The sequence below is a fragment of the Vulpes lagopus genome, chromosome 16 (genome assembly GCF_018345385.1).
Source record: "Vulpes lagopus strain Blue_001 chromosome 16, ASM1834538v1, whole genome shotgun sequence".
Lineage (NCBI taxonomy): Eukaryota > Metazoa > Chordata > Mammalia > Carnivora > Canidae > Vulpes > Vulpes lagopus.
In genome coordinates, this window is record NC_054839.1 from 29,056,477 (window position 1) to 29,081,976 (window position 25,500).

The window sequence follows — 25,500 nt, forward strand, 5'->3', positions numbered from 1 at the left end:
TAAACTGTATTTGAGGGTTTTAAAAATGGTTTTAGTTTTGTTGGTGTTTTCATTTTTTCTCATTTGATGTATTTTGTGGTCCAAGTGAATGCTTTTTTAAAAATTTCTTTTAAAAATTTTATTTCATGCAAATTAAAACGACGGTGAATCACCACTGCACACTCATTACAATGACTGAAAGTGAAAAGGCTGACTTTGTCTAGTATTGGTAAGGATAGAGATAAACTAGAACTCTTTGGAAAACACTCACAGTAACTTAAATTTAAATTTAGACATACCAAATGACCCAGCCATATCAACTCCAGAGTATTTATGAAGAGAAACAAAAGTGTATTTCCACACAAAGACTGTATGCAAATGATCATACCTTCCTTTGAAATAGCCAAAAACTAGAAACAACCCAAATGTCATGTGAGTGGCTAAACTGATGCATCCATACAGTGGAAGAAAAGGATAGAATTTTATATCTATGTCACAAAAGGGTGAATTTCTAAATACTAATACTGAGTGAAATAAGCCAGACAATAAGAGTATACACGTGTATACAATTTTAGAAAATGCAAACTAATTTGTGGTGACAGAAAACAAATCAATGGTCATTTGGAATGGAATTACGGGCAGAAAATTATCAAGGGGTGCAAGGATATTTTTGGGGGGTGATAATCATGTATCTATGTATATATATTCTTTTGGTTATGATTGATTTTACCTGTGCACATAGATAAAATTCATTAAACTATAAATATGTTCAATGTATTATATAAGCATTACATTTTAAAATTAAGAAAACAGTTAAAATTCTCATTACAGATGCGTATATTTGCAAGAACGTATCATTTCCAACATGTATAATTTTTCTTCTAGTGTACGTTATTGAAAGAAAGATGCTGTAGGCAATAAAACAACTAAAACACTTGGAAGTGGAACATCTTTACCCAAGCTTAGATTTTTGCTACTCTTTTAGCCTTTATTCTACAGCCATCTTTAGTCTTTGGGAAATAATATTTATGACCTTTGTTGTATAAGCTTTATATTTCTCTGTTACTCTGAGTTTCCCCTCTCTGATCTTGGTATTTTAGGCCTTTGTGCAACATTGCTTCACTTAACTAATCTTAATACCTTTTCTTTCTCCTTCGGCCCACAGACCAGTTAATGGTTTAGTTCGTGTTTAATATGAACTCTTTTTCCTCTTGGCTCACTGATTTCCATCTTTAATAAATAGCCTTCACTATTAATGCTATTAATAGCGTATACTGTTGATTTATAAAGTCATGCTGGGATCTTTAGGTGGATTACAACTAAATGTTCATCACAGGAAAAAAAAAACATACTTTTATTGTATATTTTGTTTTGTGAGCTGAAGTTTAACATACTAAGATTGCACTGAAGAAAATAAAAAATGTCTTTTTTGTGTAAACAACTCCAAGGAAAAAAAGCTCATTAAATATAGCAAATTTTGTGTGATTTTATAGTTTAGGTCATATTGCAAAGAAATAGTTTATCTTGGAATATTGTGTATTCATTTAGTAGTTTTTAAAAGAAAGGGATTGAGTACAATTTGAGCATTTTCTTTGTGTTAACCAAAACACAGAGAAAATGTAGGTCTGGGATTTTTGTTTTTTATATAGTTTTCTAAATTATTTATATTTTGTTGCAGAAAGGGATCTTGTAAAACCTAAATACGACCTGGATAGAACAGATCCACTGGAAAACAATTATACTCCGGTCTCTTCAGTACCTAATATTTCATCTGGTCACTACCCTGTACCTACTTTGAGCAGCACTATTACGGTAATTGCTCCTACTCATCATGGCAATAACACTACCGAAAGTTGGTCTGAATTTCATGAAGACCAAGTGGACCATAACTCCTATGTAAGACCACCAATGCCAAAGAAACGGTGTAGAGACTATGATGGTAAGTCTTTTATTGTTTCATAAAGTACTGAATTAGTATTTCCAGTTGACTAAATTTACAGAATCTAGTTGTAAAGGTTGGGTTGCAGAGTTACTCAAAGATAATTAACCTATTGGAAATGGTGATAAATTAGTCTTAAGCACTCTTGAATTCTTCAGTATTATTTAAACCTTCATTAGTCACTACTGAATATTGTACATCAATTGAAATATAGTGCTTATTTACACACAAGTCTTAATATATTTTTGGAGTTGACCAAACAAGAATATATCTACTGAGTTATCTGGTAATCAGCTACTAAAACATTCTTGACAAAACTCACTTCTTTAGAAATAAATGGTTAAAAAAAATGGTTATTGGCATGGAATTAGAACCTAGAAATGTGAATATTACCTATTAGAATTTTATAAATGAAGCCTCTCAAAGTTTTACTGTAAAGGTTTTGTAAATTGTATTAAAGCTGTAGTTGCAATATTCTGAAAATTTTAAGTAAGATTTGAATAAAGGGAATGCTAAAGGAAATGCTTCTAATGACAAAGTATGTAGAAGTTTTATATCATCTTGCTAGCTAGGTATACTAATTTTAATTGATATACTTTTCATTTTTAAATTTTTATTTTTTAAAGACTTTATTTATTTATTTATTTATTTGAGAGAGAGGGAGAGTGAGCACAAGTAGGGGGAAAGGGCAGAGGGAGAAGAAGAAGCAGACTGCCCCGCTGAGTAGGGAGCCAGATGTGGAACTCAGTCCCAGTACCCTGGGGTCATGATCTGAGCCAAAGGCAGACGTTTAACCGACTGAGCCACCCAGGTGCCCTTGTTGATATATTTTTTAATGTGTATGTTGGGTGTATTATTTACTTCACAAGGATTTTATATTGCTGGAAATGAACTCTTGTGTTATGGTTAGTTACACTTGCCCAACATTTAAAAATATTCTTATTTTTAAATTTCTTGCCTTTGTTAACTTACAGAAAATGTATATATCCAACACTTCCCATACTTCTAATTATTCTCCCTTACAGAAAAAGGTTTCTGTATGAGAGGAGACATGTGCCCTTTTGACCACGGAAGTGACCCTGTAGTTGTAGAAGATGTGAATCTTCCTGGCATGCTGCCTTTCCCAGCACAGCCTCCAGTTGTTGAAGGACCACCTCCTCCTGGACTTCCCCCACCTCCCCCAATTCTTACACCCCCACCTGTGAATCTGAGACCCCCAGTGCCACCACCAGGCCCATTGCCACCCAGCCTACCACCTGTCACAGGTAAGTAAATATATTTGCTCACCAGTACCTGTTATCTGTCCATTCATAGTCTTTTAAAAAAGTTAATAGTTTGATATTTGCTTTTGTTAAAAATACCTAATCCTAAATATGCCTGCTAGAAACTAAAGGCAAGATACTCTTATTTAAAATATACCCTTGCTTGCAGGCTTTGCCAAACCTCTGGTTTACTGTGGTTTGGAGTGGCCCTGACTTAGCATATCCCTTATGAATCCCAGCTCTCAGTATTCCTTAATAGCTTAAACCTGTTTTGGAATCCATTAAAAGGATATTTAACCCTAGAAAACTAATAATTTGTAAGGGCTTAGAGTTGATAGATACTATAATTTTGCTGATAAATGAGAATATCATGTTTGGATATACAGTAACTTATTTTATTTGTTTGCTTTCAGATGATATTTCTTATTCTTTGGTTTTGACAGGACCACCACCTCCACTTCCTCCTTTGCAGCCATCTGGCATGGATGCTCCCCCAAACTCTGCAACCAGTTCTGTTCCTACTGTAGTAACAACTGGCATACATCACCAGCCTCCTCCTGCTCCACCCTCTCTTTTTACTGCAGGTGCAGTTTTGCCCCTCTTTATATTCATAATGTAGTGAAGTTTTAGAGCAGAGTTATACTTACTTTCTTTAAAGATTTTATGTATTAATGAGAGAGAGAGAGAGAGAGAGACAGAGACATAGGCAGAGGGAGAAGCAGGCTCCCTGCAGGAAGCCCAATGCAGGACTTGATCCCAGGACCCCAGGATTACTCCCTGAGCCGAAGGCAGACACTCAACCACCAAGCCACCCAGACATGCCTAGAGCAGAGTTTTAGATAGGAATTTAAAAACATCTGGAGAGTGACTAGCTCTGTTACATTTATTTTTCTTACTTAAATCATACAGAATAAAATATAGACATGATGAATGTATATTAAATGTAAGTCCTCAGTTATGATTTTTAAGAGACTAAGTTATATTTCTATTTAACCTTTTTGTTTTTATAAAACTAAATTTTCTTTGTAATATATATAGTATGTTAGCTATCTATTAGTAGTATTATATAATTTATTTTTTTAATCATCAATATAAAAAAATTACCAAGTGGCGTTTTATAATTGTTTTTTAATTACAGTTTTTGTATTACCAGATACATATGACACAGATGGCTACAATCCTGAAGCCCCAAGCATAACAAACACTTCCAGACCTATGTATAGACACAGAGTGCACGCACAGAGGCCTAACTTGATAGGACTAACGTCAGGGGATATGGATTTGCCACCTAGAGGTACTATGATTAATCTTTTCTTATTTTCATATCAAGAGTGGCAAAACATAATATGGTCTTGCACTTATCGGGGTTGAGTAAGGGATGGTGATTAAGTGTAATCCTCTGATCCTTTGATTCTTAAGAGAAAAGGTAATATGTGGTTCTCTATTTGTGTCACTGGTGACACTTTATCCTATTATCCAGGGGGAAAGAAATTTCCTGAAAGTATATATTTTCTAAGTTAGCTTTTTTGGGGGGAATTTTCTGTTGTTTGCAGTATTTTTTTTTTTCTTTTTCTTTTTTAAGATTTATTTATTTATTTGGAGGGAGAATGGCAGAGGGGGAGAGAGAATCTTAAGCAGGCTCCACACCCAGTGAGGAGCATGACACAGGGCTTGATCTCAGGACCCTGAGATCATAACCTGAGCCAAACTCAAGAGTGCCACCCAGGTACCCCTATCATTTGCAGTCTTAATTGAAACTGGCTTTAATTCCCAAAAATAGATTTTTTTTTTTACATTGGATAATGAAATTAGTCTTACAAACTTGTGCTTGATATGTACTTTACATGTAAGAATTTGATACTGGTTTGCTTATATTTTAAGGAAAAGGAATTCTGTTTTTAGGAAGTGACTTCTTAGTTTTTAAAATTTTCTTAGAGGAGACAAGCTTTTTAATAAAATTTCTAAATAAGAGTTTAGATGATAAACTTAAAAGCTGGGGCAACAAAACTGTACTGGAGGTGCAAACTGATATGAAGGTTCAGAGGAGGGAGAGAGTTCACATTAATTTGAAAGAGTGAACATTTGCTACATGTATCAGGAAGTGAGGGATTATCAGCCATAATGGAAAATATTATGTAGGCCAATAAAATATATTTTTTTCCCTAACTACTTCAGCTAACTTTTAAATCCCATTTTCAAAAATAATAATAATAAATAAATAAATCCCATTTTCTTTATAGTCTTGCCTTGTTGTCTTTTTTCCTAGTCAAAAAAAAAAGTTATGCCTCATCAGTCATGAATAAGAGTCCTAACTTGTTAAATAAGTCAGTACCTAATATGGTTTAGTGAATTTGTGATTACTTACACTTTTCATTTTTTTAAATTTGTTCATTGAAATTATTAAATTCTGCATCTAACTTGAGTGTTCAGAGAACTTTTTGTAATAGGGATGTGAGGAACATTGTAATTTATACCCAACTTAATTTATATAGTCTGAGATCAAAGGAAAGCATTTCATGTGGATGCCACCTTTCCCTCACCTTAAATTCTCATTGAGGAATTCTAATAGCTATCATTAATGACAGCAGAAGAAAAAATATTTTTTTAACGGTTTTATGTACGGGATATAAGATTGCTTATAAATGAAAATTGTAAGCCCCTTAAGATTGTGGCTTTCCTGACTAGTTCTCCTGACTAGTTCAGAGAAAACCCCTTCTTTGGGTCACTACTTAGCACCTTTCTTTTCATCATACCAGTACTATTTGCTTTTACTGGAACCTCCCATATGAAGTCATCTCTTTCTTACCTTGCTGCTTAGGAGTGGAAAAATAAATGCTGCTCCAGATTAGTATTTATTAGCTCATTCCAATGCCTGGCAAACTTTTTTGTTGATGATCATGAAAAGGAAGAGGGATTATACTCCTTGCATATAAATCTTACCATGTAGAAGTTGTGGTTATGGTAATTTCACCTCCATATATGTGTAGTTACAAGTTAGAGGAAGTGGGCCTATTGAGAGAGAAATGTCTAGTATGTATGGTTAGAAATTTGAATGCCTTTTCCAATAGAATCATTGTATATAATGATTATTTTAGTACTTCATATACATTATATAGTATTTTTGTGGCCTGCCTAGGAATATATTCTCCACTACTAACATTGTTTTTATTACCACAGAACTGATTTAGCAACCTATTTAAATTGAGTAATACCTATACTTCTATTTTCTTCTCTTTTTTCATTCTTCCTCCCCCCAAAATGTTTCCATCTTTTGCCCATTTGTTTTGAAACTTACTGTCCTGAATGGTGATAGATACATAATTAAAAGCTTTTAATATTATTTATTTTATAATTAGTATACATTTCTTATAGTCTGTAGATGATGGCCTTAATTTAAATTTGTCATTGAGTTATGTGATAACTATATTGTTATGTTTTGTAATTTAAACTTGATGGGGAATTATCATTATTAAACACATGAAAAAATTTAGGCCCATTGATACCTTAGAATTAATAAGAGCAACCAAATGAGAGTTGTTCTTTCCAGATTTCTAAAGAGGTAGGGAATTTGATAGATGTTCCTTGACTGGATATAGGTAGGAATAAGGACTAAGTGGTTTTCCATTTATTGTCAACAAAACCAGTGCTGAAAATTTTAAGCATTAAAAACAATTCATTAAAAGGACACTGAGGGGAGGGAGGACTCAGTATATATTGTTAATAGACACATTCGCTAATTGTATACCAAGGGGAATTTGCTTCTGTTTTTAACACTCTTTAAATAATAACAATGAAAGAATCTGAATGAAAGAATCTGAGTGAGAGAATATAGATGAGTTGGAAAAAACACATTACAATGACTGGAGGAAAAACATATCACTGCCTTTTTTAGTGAACCTTCAGATAAAGAACTTGTAAAATTAAAAAGGATATTTGATAGCTCAAAAGCTTCAAGAAAACCAGTGAACCAGCCATGGGAGGCAGGAGTAAGGCCACAAATTCTATTGCAGAATTGATCCTGTGAGGATACCAATTGGGCAAAGAAACTGCCAACTTGCACTCTGAACATCACCGGTGTTAAAGAGACTGGATGTTTCTACTTGATTTGCTATGGAGATATAGGATAAGTCAGAGTTAGCCAGAAAAAGGAGGTAGATGAAGCACTTACATTCCATAATACTTTTGAGTAACTGAAAGAACTTTTATGACTGAAACAGAGGGAGAAGATAAGTGGAGGGAAGTGAGAGACCATTTAAAGGCATTTGAAGAATTCTAGAAAAAGAGATGATCACGTGTACTAACAATGGGAATTGAAAGATTTAAAATGAATAGAAAGAATTGACGACATTATTGGATTGTGGGACTTAGAATGGGTGAAATGGAGAGAATGAAATTAAAGATACCAGGTTTCTGTTCTGGATGACTGGGCAGCTGATAATATCATTATTTGAGAGGAAGAACAGGTTTGGTAAGAAAATGAATTTAGTTTGAGAAGTGTTTAATTTGTTGTGTCCTGGGACATTTGAAGTGAAATGTCCATTCAGAAATAGGATCTGGAAGCCAGGTCTTTAAGAGACAATTGGTTTAGAAAATACAGATTTCTAATCATAAGCATGTAGAACAGTGGTTCTTAATCTTCTGTGTCATTTGTATTTGTGGGAGGTACAGGGGGATGGAAAGAGGCATGTCCAAATCTGCAAGCCTGACAGGTTTTGAAAGCCCTTTTAATGTGTTTCTGATCCACTCTCCTTCCCTTTGAGAATCACCAAAAATGTTGAATGAAGCCACAGTGATAGATGTCTTAGGGTAATTGTGTAGAGTAAGACTGGAAAGTCCAAGTAAGTAACTTGGAGAATGACAGTATTTGAAACAGTGGGCAGAGAAGGGGGAGCTTACATAGGGCACTGAGAAAACGAAATAAAAAAGGCAGAAACAAAAGCAGGGAGTGGGGAGTCCTGAAAATCAAGAGGAGATAGGAGAGAAAGCATTTAATCCTCAAGAGGTCAAGTAAGAGAAGGACTGAGATGTATTTATAAGGTTAAGCAGCAAGTTAGGGCATCAGCAAATTTAGGAAGAGCAAGTTAAGTGCAGTAATGACAGCAGCTGCCAATTTTTGGAAGAGAAGTTGAATGAGTGTTGGGGAAGCAAGTTAGCAAGTGTAGACATCTCTTAGGAAATAGCTGTGAGGCGGAGAGAGAGCTGTAGCTGGAGGGGAAGTAGTTTTATGAGGTTTCTATTAGAAGTGGGGTAATTTGAGCTTGCTTCAATGTAGATAGGAAGTGCTAGTTTAGGGAAGAGGTTGAAGATGAAGGAAAGCAGCAGAGCTCTGGGGATTTTGCTAGTTCTTTATATAGGGAAAGTTGCTGGAAGGAGACCAGAAGCAGAAATCCAGTTAGTACAGTAGACTAGGTGAACAGTAATGCAAGTTTGTACCAAGGTTGTCTCAGCGAGAATAAGAGGAAATAAATGCAAGCTGAATTGAAAGGATGTGGGCAATGTCAGAAATCACACAGTAGTTTTGTTAACAGAAATGCTTAAGAAAGATTTTAAAAAGTACTTTTGATATGAAGATAATTTGTACCTTGTATGTACTGTACTTAGTTTTCAGAAACTTGTAGGATTTCCAGACCCAGAAGGCCAGAGAAAACCAAAAAGTTAGAAATTGAGGACTGATTCGTAGAACAGAGTTCATTTGCGGTAGAGATTGATGCGATTTCCTGCGTGGAGATCAGAGTCGTAGCCATCCATGAGAGAGCTTGTGCTGAAACACCCTAAGTTATTTTGATATGTAATCTATTTATCTATCTTTAAAAAAAAGGATTTTAAAGTTGTGAATTAAGGTTTTCGTGTTTTAAGCTTTAGTGTCATTTTGGAAAAACAGGTGAAATATACCTATGTTTGTCACATTCCAATTAAGCAAATGTAAAATGTTGAAAGTAGCAAATATATATAGCTTTTTTGCACTGCTTTTCAGTCTTAAATACCTTTTTAAATCAGGTATGCTTTGTGTTATTGTGTTGGTGTTTAAATAGGCAATTTCAATCACAACTCTATCAGTTCTTTTTTTTTAAGTTTTCAATTCTTAAAGGTCACTGGATTAATGTTAAATTTTGAATAAATTAAAACTTGAATAAATGTTAAATTTAGATTGCTCATTTGATTTCAAAACTATGAATTCAGAGCCTCAAGATGGTTTGTTTGTTGTTTGTACATTTATTTATTTATGGTGAGGGTGATGGCAAATGGAAACAGTGATATGGATTTTATCGCTGCCGCCACCACCCCTCACCCCGCCCCCAAAAGAAGCAATCTGCAGAATCATATTTTAATTTGACATGTAAGAATTATTAAGTCTTTAGACATTTTAGATATGAAATGAATTCAGAATAGTTAAAATCCCTTAGATTATTATATTTGAATCTACATCTATTTCTATTTCTTCTAAAGATGCACATTTGGACAAAAAAGCTAGAACTTTGTTTTCAGTATGCATTTAAGGAAGTAGCTGTGATAAACAGAAAATATTAATTTGTGCTCTCTTTTCTTTTCAAATAGAAAAGCCACCTAATAAAAGCAGTATGAGGATAGTAGTGGATTCAGAATCAAGGAAAAGAACCATTGGTTCCGGGGAGCCTGGAGCTCCTACAAAGAAGACCTGGTTTGATAAGTAAGCTGGCAGGGAAAATTGAGGAATTTTATTGTGCAGTGATTTTTAGGATATTGGGATATTGTTATGGCAGAATATTCTCTTTCAAAATGAGCCTTATATAATTCTGTTCTATAGGCAGTCTCATTGTGTACATTGATTTCTAAAATATTTTTAATTTAGTTGGTACTTGGAAGGCATTTTCATATAGAAATGGTGTGGTAGTGAAGGACACAATTTTTCCTCTTTCTACCTTACACCTCCTCTAAGAAAACACTTAGAGATGTCACTGAAAATTACCTGTATAAAGGATGGTCATGAGCCCTTTATTAGGGAAGGAAGGTGGGTCAGGCTTAGGAGGAGGCTTTAGCATGTGGCAAGTCCTATTAGGAACTAGAAAGTGATCTTTTGGGGAGCAGGGGAGGCTGGATAGACACACTAAAGTTGTCAGGGAAGGGCTTCAGAGAAAGGGGTAAGGAATCGGAATGTTGGGGTGTATGTGATGATTCTCTTATAAATTTGCAAGTTAAAGGAGAGGGTCAGAGCTTTAACATTTAATAATTGATTCTAGTTCTGGCTCTACCTGTAATTCTGTGATCTAAGGCAAGCAGTGTAACCTGTCTGTTTTGTCCTTTTTTCAAGTGCCAAAAGTATGGTTTATAGTTCTGACTTTTTTTTTTTTTAAGTTGGATAGTGTTTGAGACGGTTCTACTTTGTTTTTAATCCGTGTTTTAGAAGAGGATACATTTCAGTAAGCTAGCTTTTGTAGAAGTGCAACAAAAATTGTATAGAGGTACGTTAAAAATTATATACGCAAATTTCCTGAAAGAGGGCACTGAACCTTTCCTGCTAAAGTAGGCCTGGATTTGAAGTGCAGTGTAATAAATGACGTAGAACCCTTCTCAGTTACTTTCTATGAAAGATATGTATAGTACTAATTTGGAAATTTCAGATTTTGGAAGAAAATTTAAATTTTCTTTATCAACCAGTAGTTTTAGTTCTGAAAAAAAAAATGAACTTAAATTGTAAAGCTTTATTAATTTGTACTTTATAGGGGTCAGGATTTATAAATGAGTGTATTAATCAGCTTGATCTTTGTTACAGGCCAAATTTTAATAGAACAAACAGCCCAGGCTTCCAGAAAAAGGTTCAGTTTGGAAATGAAAATACCAAACTTGAACTTAGAAAAGTTCCTCCAGAATTAAATAATATCAGCAAACTTAATGAACACTTTAGTCGATTTGGAACCTTGGTTAACTTACAGGTAAGAGCTATGAAATAATTATCTCATCTTTGCTTAATTATTTAGGGAGGGAATTTAATGTAGTGAGAAAAAAAACTTTTATAGAAGAATATGGAAAATTTGGTGACATTCTAAATTAGGAAAATTGGAAATGAAACTTTTTGAAACGATGTGTGATTTCTTAGTAAGTTTTTTTGCTTTCAAAAGGCAGGAGTTTTGATTGATCAGATTATTACATACTTTCTACATAGTAGAAGTTATAAAATTATAGCAAACTTTACATAATCAGACTAAAAAAAAATCTAATCTTATAGTAGTGTTCATTTCCTCAGTTTCTCTGAAGCATTACTGTACAATGCTTCAGTCAGGTTGTTTTTGCTGCCCATATATTGGGAAGCACTTAACAGATACTTTTGGGGCCCAAAAACTATGTAATCCTTAATTAATTTAAACATGTACTTTTTCCTCTATCACTTTTGAACATCCTTAAAGATTAAATATCAGTATAATTGTATATAACTTCACCTAAAATTAGATTTTGTCTTGGACATATGTAACTTCTGAGGTTATGTAGTATTGAGTTTATATTATATGATATTTCGAAAATGTTGAAATAATTTTGAAATTTTTTTAACCAGTTCGTATGTTCTTTTCATCTAAAATAATTATTTCCGATAACCTGATGATTAAATAAGAATAATTGTTATTTGGATATTTTTGCTTCCTTGACATTTAAAAAATAATATTATAAAAGGAACATGAGAAAATGCATGCTTGCTTGATGTGGAGCAATAGAAATTTAAACAGAATTTAAAGGAAATATTTCCTCTTCCAACTTCTTGTGTCCTCTTTGTTCCTCTCTCCATATATCCCCATGGTTTTATTATTGTTAACAATATATCATGTATTATTACAGATTTCTTGTATTTCTGTGTCTACTTATCAATCCATTAGTACACACAAAGTGTGTGTGTGTGTATATATATATATTAAAAAATATATGGGTCTATGGTATACATATTACCCCATAGTTACAAAATCTCGAATATCTCTGAGTATCTTTTTATAGCAATTCAATTTTATCTACCATTTAGATGTAGACAGAGAAAAGCTTTCAGAATATTCTTTTCTTCATACAGTTTAATTGCCCTGGTAAAATTAAATTTAGAAAAAATTTCAAAACTGAGGAGCAAAACATGGTATTTTACTATTGTTTCAGTTTGCATTTCTCAATTACTAGCGAGGTTAATACCTTCTCCTCATTTTACTGGGCCATTTGCTATATTTGCATGCTACCTGTATTATTATTTATAAAATATGTGTTTTAAAAAATCAGTTAAAAAAATCGTTACCTTGGGGTGCCTGGGTGATTCAGTGGTTGAGTGTCTGCCTTTGGCTCAGGGTGTGAACTTGGGGTCCTGGGATTGAGTTCCATATCAGGCTTCCTTACAGGAAGCCTGTTTCTCCCTCTGCCTATGTCTCTGCCTCTCTGTCACTCATGAATAAATAAATAAAATCTTTTAAAATAATTCTTTAACTTTATCCTAATTAAATATATGGGTGAAATTGATGTTTGAATTCCCGTAAATATATGATTATTGAAATGCTACCTAAAATCATCATCCTTTTAAGTGAATATTGAATACTTTATACTCTGTATGAATTATTATTTCGCTAACACTACAGAGTGGGTATTGTCCCATTTTTGAAGAGGCAAAAGTCACAGAAAGGTTAAGTAACTTGCTCCTGGTCTCCCATGAGAGTAGCAGATAAGGTTTGAGCCATGCAGTTTGATTTAGAGTCTCTGCTCTTAATCCTATTTTGTATTGCTTCACTACCAATGGCTCATACCACACTTTAGAAAACACTGCTATTATTGAGAGAGTAAATTTGAAGTGGATCTGCTATGTATTATTTTGAATGGGTCTGCAAACTCAAATGCTCTGAATCTCATTTTTCTTATGTGTAAAATGTGATTGCTTTATGTAGATCCTTTCTTCCCCTCTTTAAGAGAAAGTTTAACTTTCTCATACTCTTGGAAATATTTTTTTTTGAGAATTACAAATTTGGGAATTTTTACAAATGGATTGTTCTGTAATTTTTAGTTTGAAAGTCCCCTTTTAAAGTAGTTCACTGCTTTCTCTTGAAGCTGGGTATTGGCCACATCTCTCACTAATACAGGGATTATTTCTCAGTATTAATATTGGGGTAAAAGGTGAAACATTTTGGATGCTTGCATATAACATTTGTGCAATGAGCATTCTTTACAAAGTATTATATAGAGGAGGCCCTTTGTTCTACTCTGAACAGTCCTTAGTTAACATTTCTTCTGGAGTGAAAGGAAACTACGGTAAATAATCTAGATATACAAAAAGGTAAAGAGAATATTACTGGAAGGAACAGAATTTTATCTCTTGAGGAATTTTACTGGATGAAACAATTGATTCTTTTGGAATTTATTGTTCATGATATTTTAAATGTTAGGTTGCTTATAATGGTGATCCTGAAGGTGCCCTTATCCAATTTGCAACATACGAAGAAGCAAAGAAAGCAATATCAAGTACAGAAGCAGTACTAAACAATCGCTTTATTAAGGTTTATTGGCATAGAGAAGGAAGTACCCAGCAGTTACAAACTACTTCTCCAAAGGTAAGAGGGAGGTTTGGGTGAAATTCAATGCTTTTCTCAGAAGCTGTTAGCATAGTGTTTAAGAGAAAAAGTACTACAGTCAGGTAGACTTGAGTTGAGATTCTGGTTCTACTTCTGTTAACTGTAAAGACTGAAGGGAAGTTATTTAATGTCTCTAACCTGTTCTCTCATTTTATTGTGAAGTTAATCCCTAGGCAGTTATAGGCTGATAAGATGTAAAGCACATAGAAAAGTCCCTGGTAGATAGAAGACACTCAGTATGTGGTAGCTCAACACATTCTAGAAACTCAGACCGTGTGTTCATCTTGGAAATCCTTCCCTTCCTCTCTCCCTCCCTCCTTCTCTCTCCCCTTCGATCACTGAGTCCATCACTATGTAATGTTAGATCAGTTGTCTATAGGAGAGTTTCATGGCAGTTTGTTTCTTGATTGAATTTTCTCCTGTTCATTATTTACTTTATAAATAAGTTAATTTATGCAAAGAAAAACATCTATACATATGTGTGTGAAGGAATTTGGAAGACAGATTTTTATTATAAGCTGAGCTTTTAAACCTCTGCATGGGCAATTTAATAACATATAACAAAGGTTACTTTACATGTCCATGAACTAATCCTCTCGTTTAACATTTTTTTCTTGTTCTGAGGTAATGCAGCCCTTAGTCCAGCAGCCCATTTTGCCTGTGGTGAAGCAGTCAGTCAAAGAGCGGTTGGGTCCAGTACCTTCAAATACTATTGAACCGGCGGAAGCCCAGAGTGCCAGTTCAGACCTTCCTCAGGTAAATGAAAAGTCTTATCATTGTGTAACAGGTTCTCAGTAAATTAGTTTCCCATGTGATTTGAATTATAGTTAATTGTATATATTTCATACAGAAGTATCATAGTCTACACATAGATGAACTCCACCTGTAAATTTTCTTTTTACCGTTACCATAACATTTTCACATTCTGCTTTTCCTATAGGATTCGAATTTTAAATTCTTCTTTTTTAGTTAATACTTGAGTTCCCTTTCTTTTTGTGGAGGAGGTATTTTCAAGTAAAACTGCATGAAAAATGAAGTTCAGTACACTAAGTCTTATTTTTTCCCCATCATCTTTTACTTAACTAGAAATTCTATTCCAGAAAAAATGATAGAGTAGACTGCACTGAAAGCTTTTGGGAAGGAAAGGCTTAAGCCATCAGGTTTTAGTGTGCTTGATATACTGTTTCAAGTTACTTATGCAGCTCTTAGAACTTTGCATCACTTATTCCTGACTTTCAGATTCTCTTTTCCACATATCGTTCCCACTGCCTTCCACGCTTGAGTGGCAGTTTCTTGTTTCTCCACCCTCAGTCTCTGAAACAGCTTTCTTTTGTGTCTAGATGTTTCAGCCTTTGCTGCCTAAAGTAGCGTTAGGATGTAGTTAGAAGGCTACTTTATTAAAATAGTCTTATTAGATAATTCCTGAAAAGTAAGATAATCAGAGTCTATGAAAACATGCAGAATGGAAATTGATAAATTCTTAGTTACTAAAAAAAAAAACCCCATAATAATAATTCCTAGTCCTATGATCTTAGATTATGACCAGATAGTTGTATTTGGCTATAAAAACAAACATACTTTAGGAAAGAATGGCTTTTATTTTTAAGCTCAAGAATCAGGCATATTTTAATTACTCAAACCTAATATTTATAATGTTTAGTACTTGTCAACATAGGATTCTGAGAATTAATGATTCTATATCAGTGGAGGGGATTTTAGTAATACCTAGTTCAAACCTTACTTTACATCATAATTTTTTATGATTAATACTGCATATTGTTTGTTTGCCACACACATTTTCTTTCTGTCTCTTTGAAAAAGGCCTTAAGTTTGTGTGATTAACATCAGTGTACTTAATGAGTCAGTATGTATTAGTAGAATCAGAATGTTCAAAATCCCAACAGACCTGTATGTTTGGGGAAACACTGAATATGTCCATTTTAATTTTTTTAGAATGTAACTAAGTTATCTGTGAAGGACAGGTTGGGTTTTGTATCAAAGCCATCTGTTTCAGCAACTGAAAAGGTAAGAAGAATAGCATGATGTGTTTGTCTTGGCTTCATAAATGTTTTCAGGTGGCATCTTAATTTTTTAATTTTTTTCATAGTTCCAAACTCTTGCTTCTTAATAGTATCTGTATCTCTTATTCCTACCTTTTTGCTTTCCATTTGCTGAAAAAAATATTTGCCTACCTTTTTTTACTTTTTGCATCAGCATTTTAATATTGCCTCTCACTATATGTCCATGTGCTTCCTTCTTTTGTTTTCTCTTTCATTTACTATATTTTCTTTGGAGATACTGTGCATTTTAATTTGAAAATTCTGCGACAGCCTAATGGAAAAGGCCACAAATTAGGAATTTTCCCTGAGTTTGAATTCTGGCTTCTTACTTACTAACTGCATGATACTGGCCAGTGCTCTTAACTTAACCTTTCTGATTCTTTTTCCTCCTTGGTAAAATGATTGTAAATTTGTGTTGCTCCCAGGATTTTGTGAGGATTAAATAAAGCGATTCATTTAAAAGTATTTTTTAATTAGAAAGGATAATGTAAGTTTTTTATTACTAACAGCTATTGTACATAATCTGACAATTGTCATTTGTCATTTCTTCTTTTAAACCACTGGGAAAATTAAGACCATTCATGGATCTTATAGTTCTGTATAGATGTGTTATTTATTTTTTTCTATTTAGGTATGAGTGAATGCTTTGGGCTTTAGTCTTACTTGAGGTATGTAGAATCACAAAATAGAATTGGGTAATTTTTCTCATTTCTATGTCCTCACCTTAAAAGGAAGATAAGGCCCAAGTAGATGAACTAGGAATTACTGAGTCAGGACTGAATGTGTCTCCTGTTTCACATCCATGGCTCTTTCCATAATTAAGATTATGTAAGAAGTCGGCTCCAAATATTACATAGAGCATCCCATGAGATGGCTAACTTCTTTCCACTGGTTCTTCAGTATTTTCTTTTCCTTATTTACCATGTTAAACTAAGGCAATTCTAGAAATTTGAGTCTGAATCTCATTCTGCATTTCGAATTTTTATCTTAGGCACCTCAGCATTACTTCAGGGCAAATGTGCTTAAAAAATGATTTCCTGTATAAATTCTCCTCTTCACCACTTCTGGAAGTTATACTACCACATATTCCAAGTTGTTCAGTCTGAATGCCTGAGAGTCATTTACTTGTGTTTGTCATTTACTTCTCTGTCTCCACAACCTTCAGTTTCCTGGCCTCTGGATACAGTGTCCTAGCTGTATGCCCCTCTTGTAGTTTATACTACCACCATCCTACCCTCAGAGTTATATTAATGTTAACTTCTTGCAGAAACTTTCATTTCACCAGTTGAATAACCATTTGATTCATAGCTCAATAGCTCATCATACTTCAGTTATATGGGGCATATACCTCCACTTTAATCCTTTCTTCCTTTGCAAGCCCTTTTTTGCTCCTTGTTCCTTCCTCTTTCCTGCCCCCCCCCCCCCCCCCCTTATTTTGGTGGTGATTTCCCTGGAGTACATTTTCTTCCAAGTGAATTCTAGTCATTCTTTTAAAGGTTAAAAAATCTCTTTACCCTATTCTATAAAATCTTCAGATGCTTTCCATATGATGCCTCCCTTTTTTTCTCTGAATTTGTCTATGCCTTAGTATATGCTACTGAATTTAGCAGTGTCTAAATATTTATTAGTTTGTTCTTGATAATGAGTAACAAAGGAATAAAGTAAATAAAAAAGTCTGTTACACTTTGTGTAGTAGTACTGACCAATTCTGCAGAGGTCTAAAAACTTTATGCTTAACCTCTGTTAATGTCAAGATTTAGAATCTGAAATTGACATGTATTAATTACAGCTTTTACAGAATCTTTCTGGTCTGTTTGCTTCTGTTTTTATTGATTTTAGTATGTTTTATATAGTTTTAGGATAAAAGGGATACAGATTTGGAATTGATAGTATACATTGACTAATACAGTTACCACTAACTGAAAAATCACTGGCTGTTTATGAAAAAAAAATTCTGTAAATAATGAAAAGAATCTTTTAAGGAAAGTAGTTATTTTTAAGTGTGTAACTTTCAGTCATCTTCAGTGAACCTGTTTATAGAATAGCATTTTATTTTTGCTTATTCTTGATTGTTCCCGTTCCCCAAGTCTATAGGGGTTTTTGCTGAAGAATTCTTAGAGGTTAGTGATTCAGAGAAGTCTTAGGAAGGATAGCAGAATATTTCCCATCATCAAATTGAAGGCTGGGAAATACTCAAAAGTAGTGTATATACAGTATTTTCTATTGTCATTAAAGCAAGTAAGTTTACAAATGTAAAAATTTTCCCCTTCCTATGAACAACACTGAGTAAATCCTTTAGTGATTCTTCTTTATCCTAAAAGTCCATTTTTGTGAGAGGGTTGAGAGGAAACCTAAAACCTAATTGGTACTACTAAATTGATACTTAAGGTATTGCTGATAATTCATTGGAAAGAGTGATCAGCAAAATGATACCTGAGTACCTCTCAAGATAGAGTGATTTATCAAGAATAATTGTGGCAACTGTTGGTACCATCCTGGTTAATCGGCAGAAAGACTTACTTTCGTAAGATCCTTCTTAAAGGATAAGAAGGCGAAGTGATTGACCACTTGAATATTTAATGTTTGATTGTCATATCAGTTTCAGGTGTATTAGACTTTTGTTATACAGGATGTTATTGTGCCTTAATAGTTTCTTTCTCTCTCTCTCTTTTTTAAATCTAAAAATATATATCTTGGTCACTTTGCAATATGATATGTTAGCATATGTACTGTGGAACTTTCAGAAGAGAAATTGTGTAGTGTACTGAGGTAATGTTGCATGGCATTTGGAGACATCAGCTGTTGTTTTAGCAGCTGACATGTATAATCCTAAACAAATCTTACTCTCTTTCCTTAACAATAAAATGCAATCAATTAAGTAACCCTTTGACTTTGAAATTTCATTTGTTGTATACCTTTTCTACTTTAAATATGACAGTTAAGGAAATTTATGAGTTTCCTTTTATAACTGTTATTGATTACTCTTGATTTTTTTTTTTTTAATGCATTGGTCTCCCTCAGGATTATTACCTGGATTATTTAGTCAGAATTATTACCATGATTGTTTTTCTTATGGAGAAATATGATTTCTAAAAATTACTTGCTATGCTAAATTTTATGGGAACTAAGTTTTTTTTAAAATAATTTTTACAAAATACTTATTTTTTGCCTTCCATTCTTATCCATGAGAAAAATCTGTTTTTCTCTTTCTTTACAAGAACTAATAGTAGTTATGGCTGGTAATATTTTACATAGGAAATAAGATAAAGAGATGTTAATGGATTATAACTTCTGTCTTGTTAGGAAACTGGCTTTTGTCTTGGAAAATGAGAGGTGGTAGTGATGCACATTTTAATAATAGCATATTTGATACCTTATAGCTCACCTTTTGAATTTAGCAGACCTTTGACACCACACCTGACATGTATATTACAGAAAAGGAAAATTACAAGCCAATAGCTCATGAATGTACACATAAAAATCCTAAGCTAAGTATTAGCAAATTTCAGTGATATGAAAAAAAGATAATACATGTTGGCCAGGTAGAATTTATTCTAGAAATTCAAGATTGAGTTAACATTTGAAAATCAGCTTAATTCACCGCATTAACAGAATAAGGGGGAGAAGGGTGGGAAGAACCTCTTATGATTATTTCAGTATAAAAAACATATGATAAAATATCACTTAGTCACTGTAAGTAATGTACAAAATAGGAATAGAAAATTCCTTAATTTGATAGAGTTACTCTGCATAAAATCTCCATAGCTAACATACTGGATGGTGAAATATTGAATGCTTTCCCTCTTGAGATCAGGAACGAGAAAGAATGTCCACTCTCATTACTATTTTAAGCATAGGGCCTAACCAGGATAGTAAGGCAAGAAAGTGAAATAAATGGTAAAAAGATGACAAAAAAGGAAACAAAACTTTTATTTACTCACAGATGACATGATACTATATGTGAAAAATCTGAAAGAATTCACCAACTTTTGTGATTAATAGGTGAATGCAGTAAGGTCAATATGTAGAAATACAGCACATGCAGAAATCCATTTGGAAAATAGAGAAAATGTGCTTGTTTGAAAGACCACCACCCATGCTTTGATTTTGTTCTTAAGAGTCGTAGCATCTTCTGTGTTGACTTGTCATTTCCTCCCTCTGGTTTCATTTTTAATAGATTTTCTTCTCTATTATCACAATTCTATCCTTGTCTTTTGAAAATACAGATATCCCTTTCTATTCATACTTTCAGTATCTAAACTCTGGAACCAAATATATTCAAATAGTGGGCAGTATTTGGGTTCATACAGTTTATTGTTTCTAAGACATTTTCTTTTCACCTTTCGACACCTCTGAAATTAGGCTATATCTTATTGGTGTTCATCCTTATAATTGGCAACCTTTTTGTCTTTAGTACTGGAACATTATGATAATGTGTTTCCTAGTGATGTCTTGAGCTCAGTGAAATATGTTAGTTGATGTTCTGTATGCATAGGAGTCGATTCCTGGATAAAACAAAGAAGTGGGATGCTTTTAGGAGTCATATAGTTTTATTCACTTTGAATCAGCACTTCTTAGTCTGATATCAGATGTTAATAAGTATACTTTGAAATTGGAAAAACACCGGATTAAGCAAATTACATGAGTTTCTTTATTTCAGCCCTTCTCACAGCTTTTATGGTAATAAGCATTTGAAACTAGAAAATAGGTTTATATTATTTCCAACTTTTTTTATAATAGTAATCTTTTTGGTCACAACTTTTTATAGAACCCTCATGAAAACAACAGTTAATGACACACTCAAACTGTCTTTAGCACATTATCTTGTGTTTCTTTATAAAGTTACTCTTCTTCCTTGTGTGATCATGCAGTGTAGCATTGTGTGGTATGGTAAGGTAGCATGGAAGAAATTTTATTCTAGTATTACAGAGAATGGTGACAGAAGTTAGACTGCAGGGTAAATCTATATTTAATTTTACTCCATATTTTACTGAATGCTGCAACCATTTCATTATTTGTAAGTGATATCTGAGTATTCCTTTTTGTTATTGCAGAAAATTATCAGTCAGATTTGATACATATCAAGTATTATAAAGAACCTTTATTTATTTATTTATTTTTTAAATTTTTATTTATTTATGATAGTCACAGAGAGAGAGAGAGAGAGAGAGAGAGAGAGAGAGAGGCAGAGACACAGGCAGAGGGAGATGCAGGCTCCATGCACTGGGAGCCCGACATGGGATTCGATCCCGGGTCTCCAGGATCACACCCTGGGCCAAAGGCAGGCGCTAAACCGCTGCGCCACCCAGGGATCCCAAGAACCTTTATTTTTAAACCTCAATTGCATTGTATAGAGCCAGTATAATTAATAGTATTCTAGGTTTTTATTTTACGTGGAGGCTAAAACATTTTTGAATACTTAGAATAGTGATAAGTTGTCTAATCTTTGTGATGTTCCCTAATCTAACTTCACGATAGAGGATTAGAAAATATGGTCTGATTATTATTTCTCTGATAGACCCAGATGTTTATATTTTAGTAGCTAAAAAGTAGGGCTCTTTTTCTCATTGATAATCTTCTGCTTATGTAGTTCTTTTAACCTCTTTTAGGTCATGAACTCCCTTAACCTTTGAAAACTGTTTTTTCCTCCAGAAAGTCACATGTTCACAACATATGGTTCCATGTTTAGTTATTAAAACATTCATAGATTTCCCTTAAGGGATCTCTAGACTTCTTTCTTAAGAACCAGTAACTAACCACACCATGGAACCTACAACTTTTTACTTTTGAAGAATAAAAAAGGTAGCCTCTACATCTTTATTTTCTTAAATTGACCTTGTATAGATTGGACACTCCACAGTCTATCATCACTTCAGTTTAATTTAGTGGAAAAGTGTTCATTGAGTATTTACTACATACCCTGGCACTGTTCTACACACTGAAGATAGAGCGGTGAACCAAGCAAAGAGCCCTTACCTTCATGGAATGAATTTTTGAGTTTGTAAGGACAGTAGATGCCATTAACTTAAACATTCTCATTTTATAGATCAACAAACTGAGGCCCAAAAAGGTAGTTGAAGTTACACAGGGTCTCATAATTAGTTTGTAACAAGGTTTAGTTATTAGAAGAAGCACAAAGAGAAGAAAGACGTGGTTTTGTTGGCTTTACTGTGTAGATAGAGAGATGCATAAATAATATATCATTAGGTCATTTTTATTAAATGTTTGAATAGCTGTAGGAATAAAATTTCATAGAATCTGAGTAGAAGAAATAGATGATGAGGGCTTTGTGAAGGTCTTGACTGGTGCTGAATGTGAGCTGGGTTTAAGGGAAGAAGGTCACTTAAAACGGGGATCAATGCAAGCAAAGAAATGGAGATAGAAAACAGTTTCTTAAGTTCTTAAGGTTACTTTCAGAACTATAAATTGTAAATGATCATGTTAAATTGTTTGAGGGACAGTATCCCATTTCTTCCTTTGGCATGCTCTTGTGTACAATTTTTGCTTTAGTCCCTAGGAATATAAAGGAAATGTTTTTAGCAATTAATATTTTCTCAGTGATACAGTAATGTCAATATTTTTTCCTGATTTCAAGTTTTTATGTTTTTTTCTATAAGTATGTGCTGTTAATTTAAATTTTTTTATTTTATAGTTTATGCTTCAGTCATACTCTTCCTTTCAAATCACTAAGTATGATTTAGTTTTATATATATGTGTATATATATGTATATATATATATATATATATAACACATTTATTTAAATGTACTGAATTTTGACAAAGGTATTTTAAATTGAATATTATAGAAAAGAAAGGCAATCATGAATGCTTAATACATTTTTTAAGAAATTGAATTTGTATTGGTAGGTGTTGTCTACATCTACTGGCCTAACTAAAACAGTGTATAATCCAGCTGCTTTGAAGGCTGCACAGAAAACCTTACTTGTTTCCACCTCTGCAGTTGACAATAATGAAGCACAGAAAAAAAAACAGGTAAATACAGCTAGTAGTTTATAAAATGTGCATGTAGGAAAGCTTTTCTGTATGTATGTGGTTTTTCAAGACTTGTCACAAAATAGAACTAAAAAGTGTATGTTGACTGCCACTAAACTTTTATTTTTCATAGCATAGCAGTAAATATTAATTTTGAGGGGGATGAAAGCGTCTCTTTATTGATCTTTGAAACTTAATACATATTTTTTACAAAGCAAAACTTTACATTTAATTGTTGCTAGGCTTCTGCATCTACTACCATTTCTTTCCTCTGGAATGTATGTTTAATAGAAAAATAAACAGTAAATATTCTAATGATATTTTTGATATCTTTCTGTAGGAAGCACTGAAACTTCAGCAAGATGTAAGGAAAAGGAAACAAGAAATTTTAGAAAAGCACATTGAAACACAGAAGGTACAATGTTAAAGTTGGATTTGGCAAAATATATTTATGGGTGTTATAATTTTGAGTAAATTTAATTTCACACTAGCTAGTCCTAAGAAATATATTTTATGTAATTGAGAAGGGTAAACTGAAATATTTATCAGTCATAAGATATCTATCAGTTGATTAATGTATTGAGGATGAAGAACATACATTAAATGGTGAACTGAAGATTGGAGTGGTTTAAAGAACTAGAGTGGTCAACTTGAAGTGAAAATAAGAAGGTTTATCCAGATATGTTGTTGCACAGTAGTTTGTCAGCAGATGGTTGGAACCTTTTTCTTAATGTTGAAATATGTATCTTTCTTTAATTGGCTTGGGATCCTCTAGTTTTGTGTTATCCAGTATGGTAGCTAATGGCTTCATCCAACTTTTGAATACTTGAAATATGTTTAGTCCAAATTGTCATGTGCTCTATGGATACCATAAAATGCATACCAGATTTCAGACATAATATGAAGGGAAAAAGTAAAACATCTCAATTTTTGTTGAAGTACAGAATTTTGGATATACTGAGTTCAATACAGTATTAGTGGGACGCCTGGGTGGCTCAGCAGTTGGGCGTCTGCCTTCGGCTTGAGTCCCATCCTGATCCTGGGATCTGAAATCAAGTCCCACATCAGGCTCCTTGTGGAGGATCCTGCTTCTCCCTCTGCCTATGTCTCTGCCTCTCTCTCTCTGTGTCTCTCATGAATAAATAAATAAAATCTTGAAAAAAAATACAGTATTAGTTTACTGGTTTGGGGTTTTTTTTTTTAATCTTTTTAATGTGACTGCTAGAAAATGTAAAATTATTTATGTAGTTTGCAGTATTTCTTTTGTACACTGTTACTCTGTGACATATAGTGTCAGTTTTTGATTATGTCTAGTAATAAAGATTATGACATTTCAAAATAATGAAAAATACAGAAACTTCTACATTTTCGCTTAAAGATTTTAATTTAAAATTGGATATCCTTTATAGGAGAAATTACAGTATTTTACACAAAAACTGAAACCACCTTGAATCAGCATACCTGTAATACGTGCTATCTTTCACACCATATTACCTTGTTTATCTTTTGTTTCCTGTCCATTTTGGGGATATCATTCTTAGGCAAGCCAGTTGGTATTCCCTGTAATATTCTGTATTACAAAGAAAGTAATTAATTTTTTAAGATGTCATTATGTGAAGGGAACCATAAAACTTCCTCTCTTTCTGGTTTGTAGACTATGTTTGGAGTGGCAGTACTTAGAGGCAGAAATACCCAAAAATGGATTGAAAAGTAAAATTATTGATATTACTTCAAATTGACAACTTTTTTGGTGGTCAGGTTGAATTTCTTATGGTTGTGTGCTTTGAACTTATGTTTTGAGAGACCAGTGGCATTGTGTAATTCTTCTCAATATGCTAAGATTAAGACTTGAGATAGCACCACCAAATCTGTAACTTTGTTATCTTAAGTAGTTGTAAGCCTTGCTGTGAATATGTAAACTAAAACTGTTATTTATCTTTATACTTATTTTGCTGTGTTTGCCTTGTGAATAATATAAGGAAAAAGTATCTTAAGTTTTCTCTTTTTAAAAATTTGGCAGATGTTAATTTCAAAACTGGAGAAAAACAAAGCAATGAAGTCTGAAGATAAAGCAGAAATAATGAAAACTTTAGAGGTTTTGACAAAAAATATTACCAAATTAAAAGATGAGGTCAAAGCTGCTTCTCCTGGACGTTGTCTTCCAAAAAGTATAAAAACCAAGACTCAGGTATTTCACTTTGTGTTGTTACTCATTATACTATTTACTAAAAAACATTAAAATGCTATACTGTTCATGATTGTTTTCCTTTTAGGTAACATTCTTTGCTTAATATTGGACTAATATATGCTAACATTTTTTCCCTCTTTTATTAATTAATAGTATATATGTATATATACACACAACAAACTACTAATTTCTTAAATCCTTTAGATTATAATTGGAAAGTTAGTAATTAGGAGAATAGTTATGGATAATCTTGAAAAGCTAGCTTGAAGACAAAGTGATACAGGTACTTGAATGCTTGATGAATACTTGAATGAAGAGATTGAGCTTTATTTTATAAAGAGTTCATATTATAAAAAAAAGAGTTCATATTATAAAGGTTAATAAACAGAAGTAACATTCTGACAGCATTCTATAGAATTGATTGAAAGGGGAAAAATTCAGATAGATCAATCCATTGGATATGAATAAGTGAGGAAAATAATTTCATGTAGTAGTAAGTGATTTTTAAAAATCTACAGTT

At 33.2% G+C, this 25,500-nt stretch overlaps 1 protein-coding gene across 15 annotated transcripts in view; it reads left to right on the top strand.

Annotated features, from left to right (window-relative positions):
* Positions 1–25,500, top strand: part of RBM26 (RNA binding motif protein 26) — an 84,601-nt gene that overhangs the window by 34,952 nt on the left and 24,149 nt on the right. For 6 of the 15 annotated variants that reach the window (XM_041730996.1, XM_041730985.1, XM_041730988.1 and 3 more), the window contains exons 6-17: positions 1,658–1,918; positions 2,944–3,183; positions 3,594–3,764; positions 4,319–4,474; positions 9,736–9,847; positions 10,931–11,090; positions 13,554–13,718; positions 14,364–14,495; positions 15,693–15,764; positions 22,667–22,792; positions 23,133–23,207; positions 24,813–24,980. In XM_041730996.1, coding sequence (XP_041586930.1) covers positions 1,658–1,918; positions 2,944–3,183; positions 3,594–3,764; positions 4,319–4,474; positions 9,736–9,847; positions 10,931–11,090; positions 13,554–13,718; positions 14,364–14,495; positions 15,693–15,764; positions 22,667–22,792; positions 23,133–23,207; positions 24,813–24,980 — 1,838 coding nt within the window. The remainder of the gene's footprint in view (positions 1–1,657; positions 1,919–2,943; positions 3,184–3,593; positions 3,765–4,318; positions 4,475–9,735; positions 9,848–10,930; positions 11,091–13,553; positions 13,719–14,363; positions 14,496–15,692; positions 15,765–22,666; positions 22,793–23,132; positions 23,208–24,812; positions 24,981–25,500) is intronic. The other 9 variants (XM_041730991.1, XM_041730994.1, XM_041730992.1 and 6 more) reach the window with 9 other exon arrangements.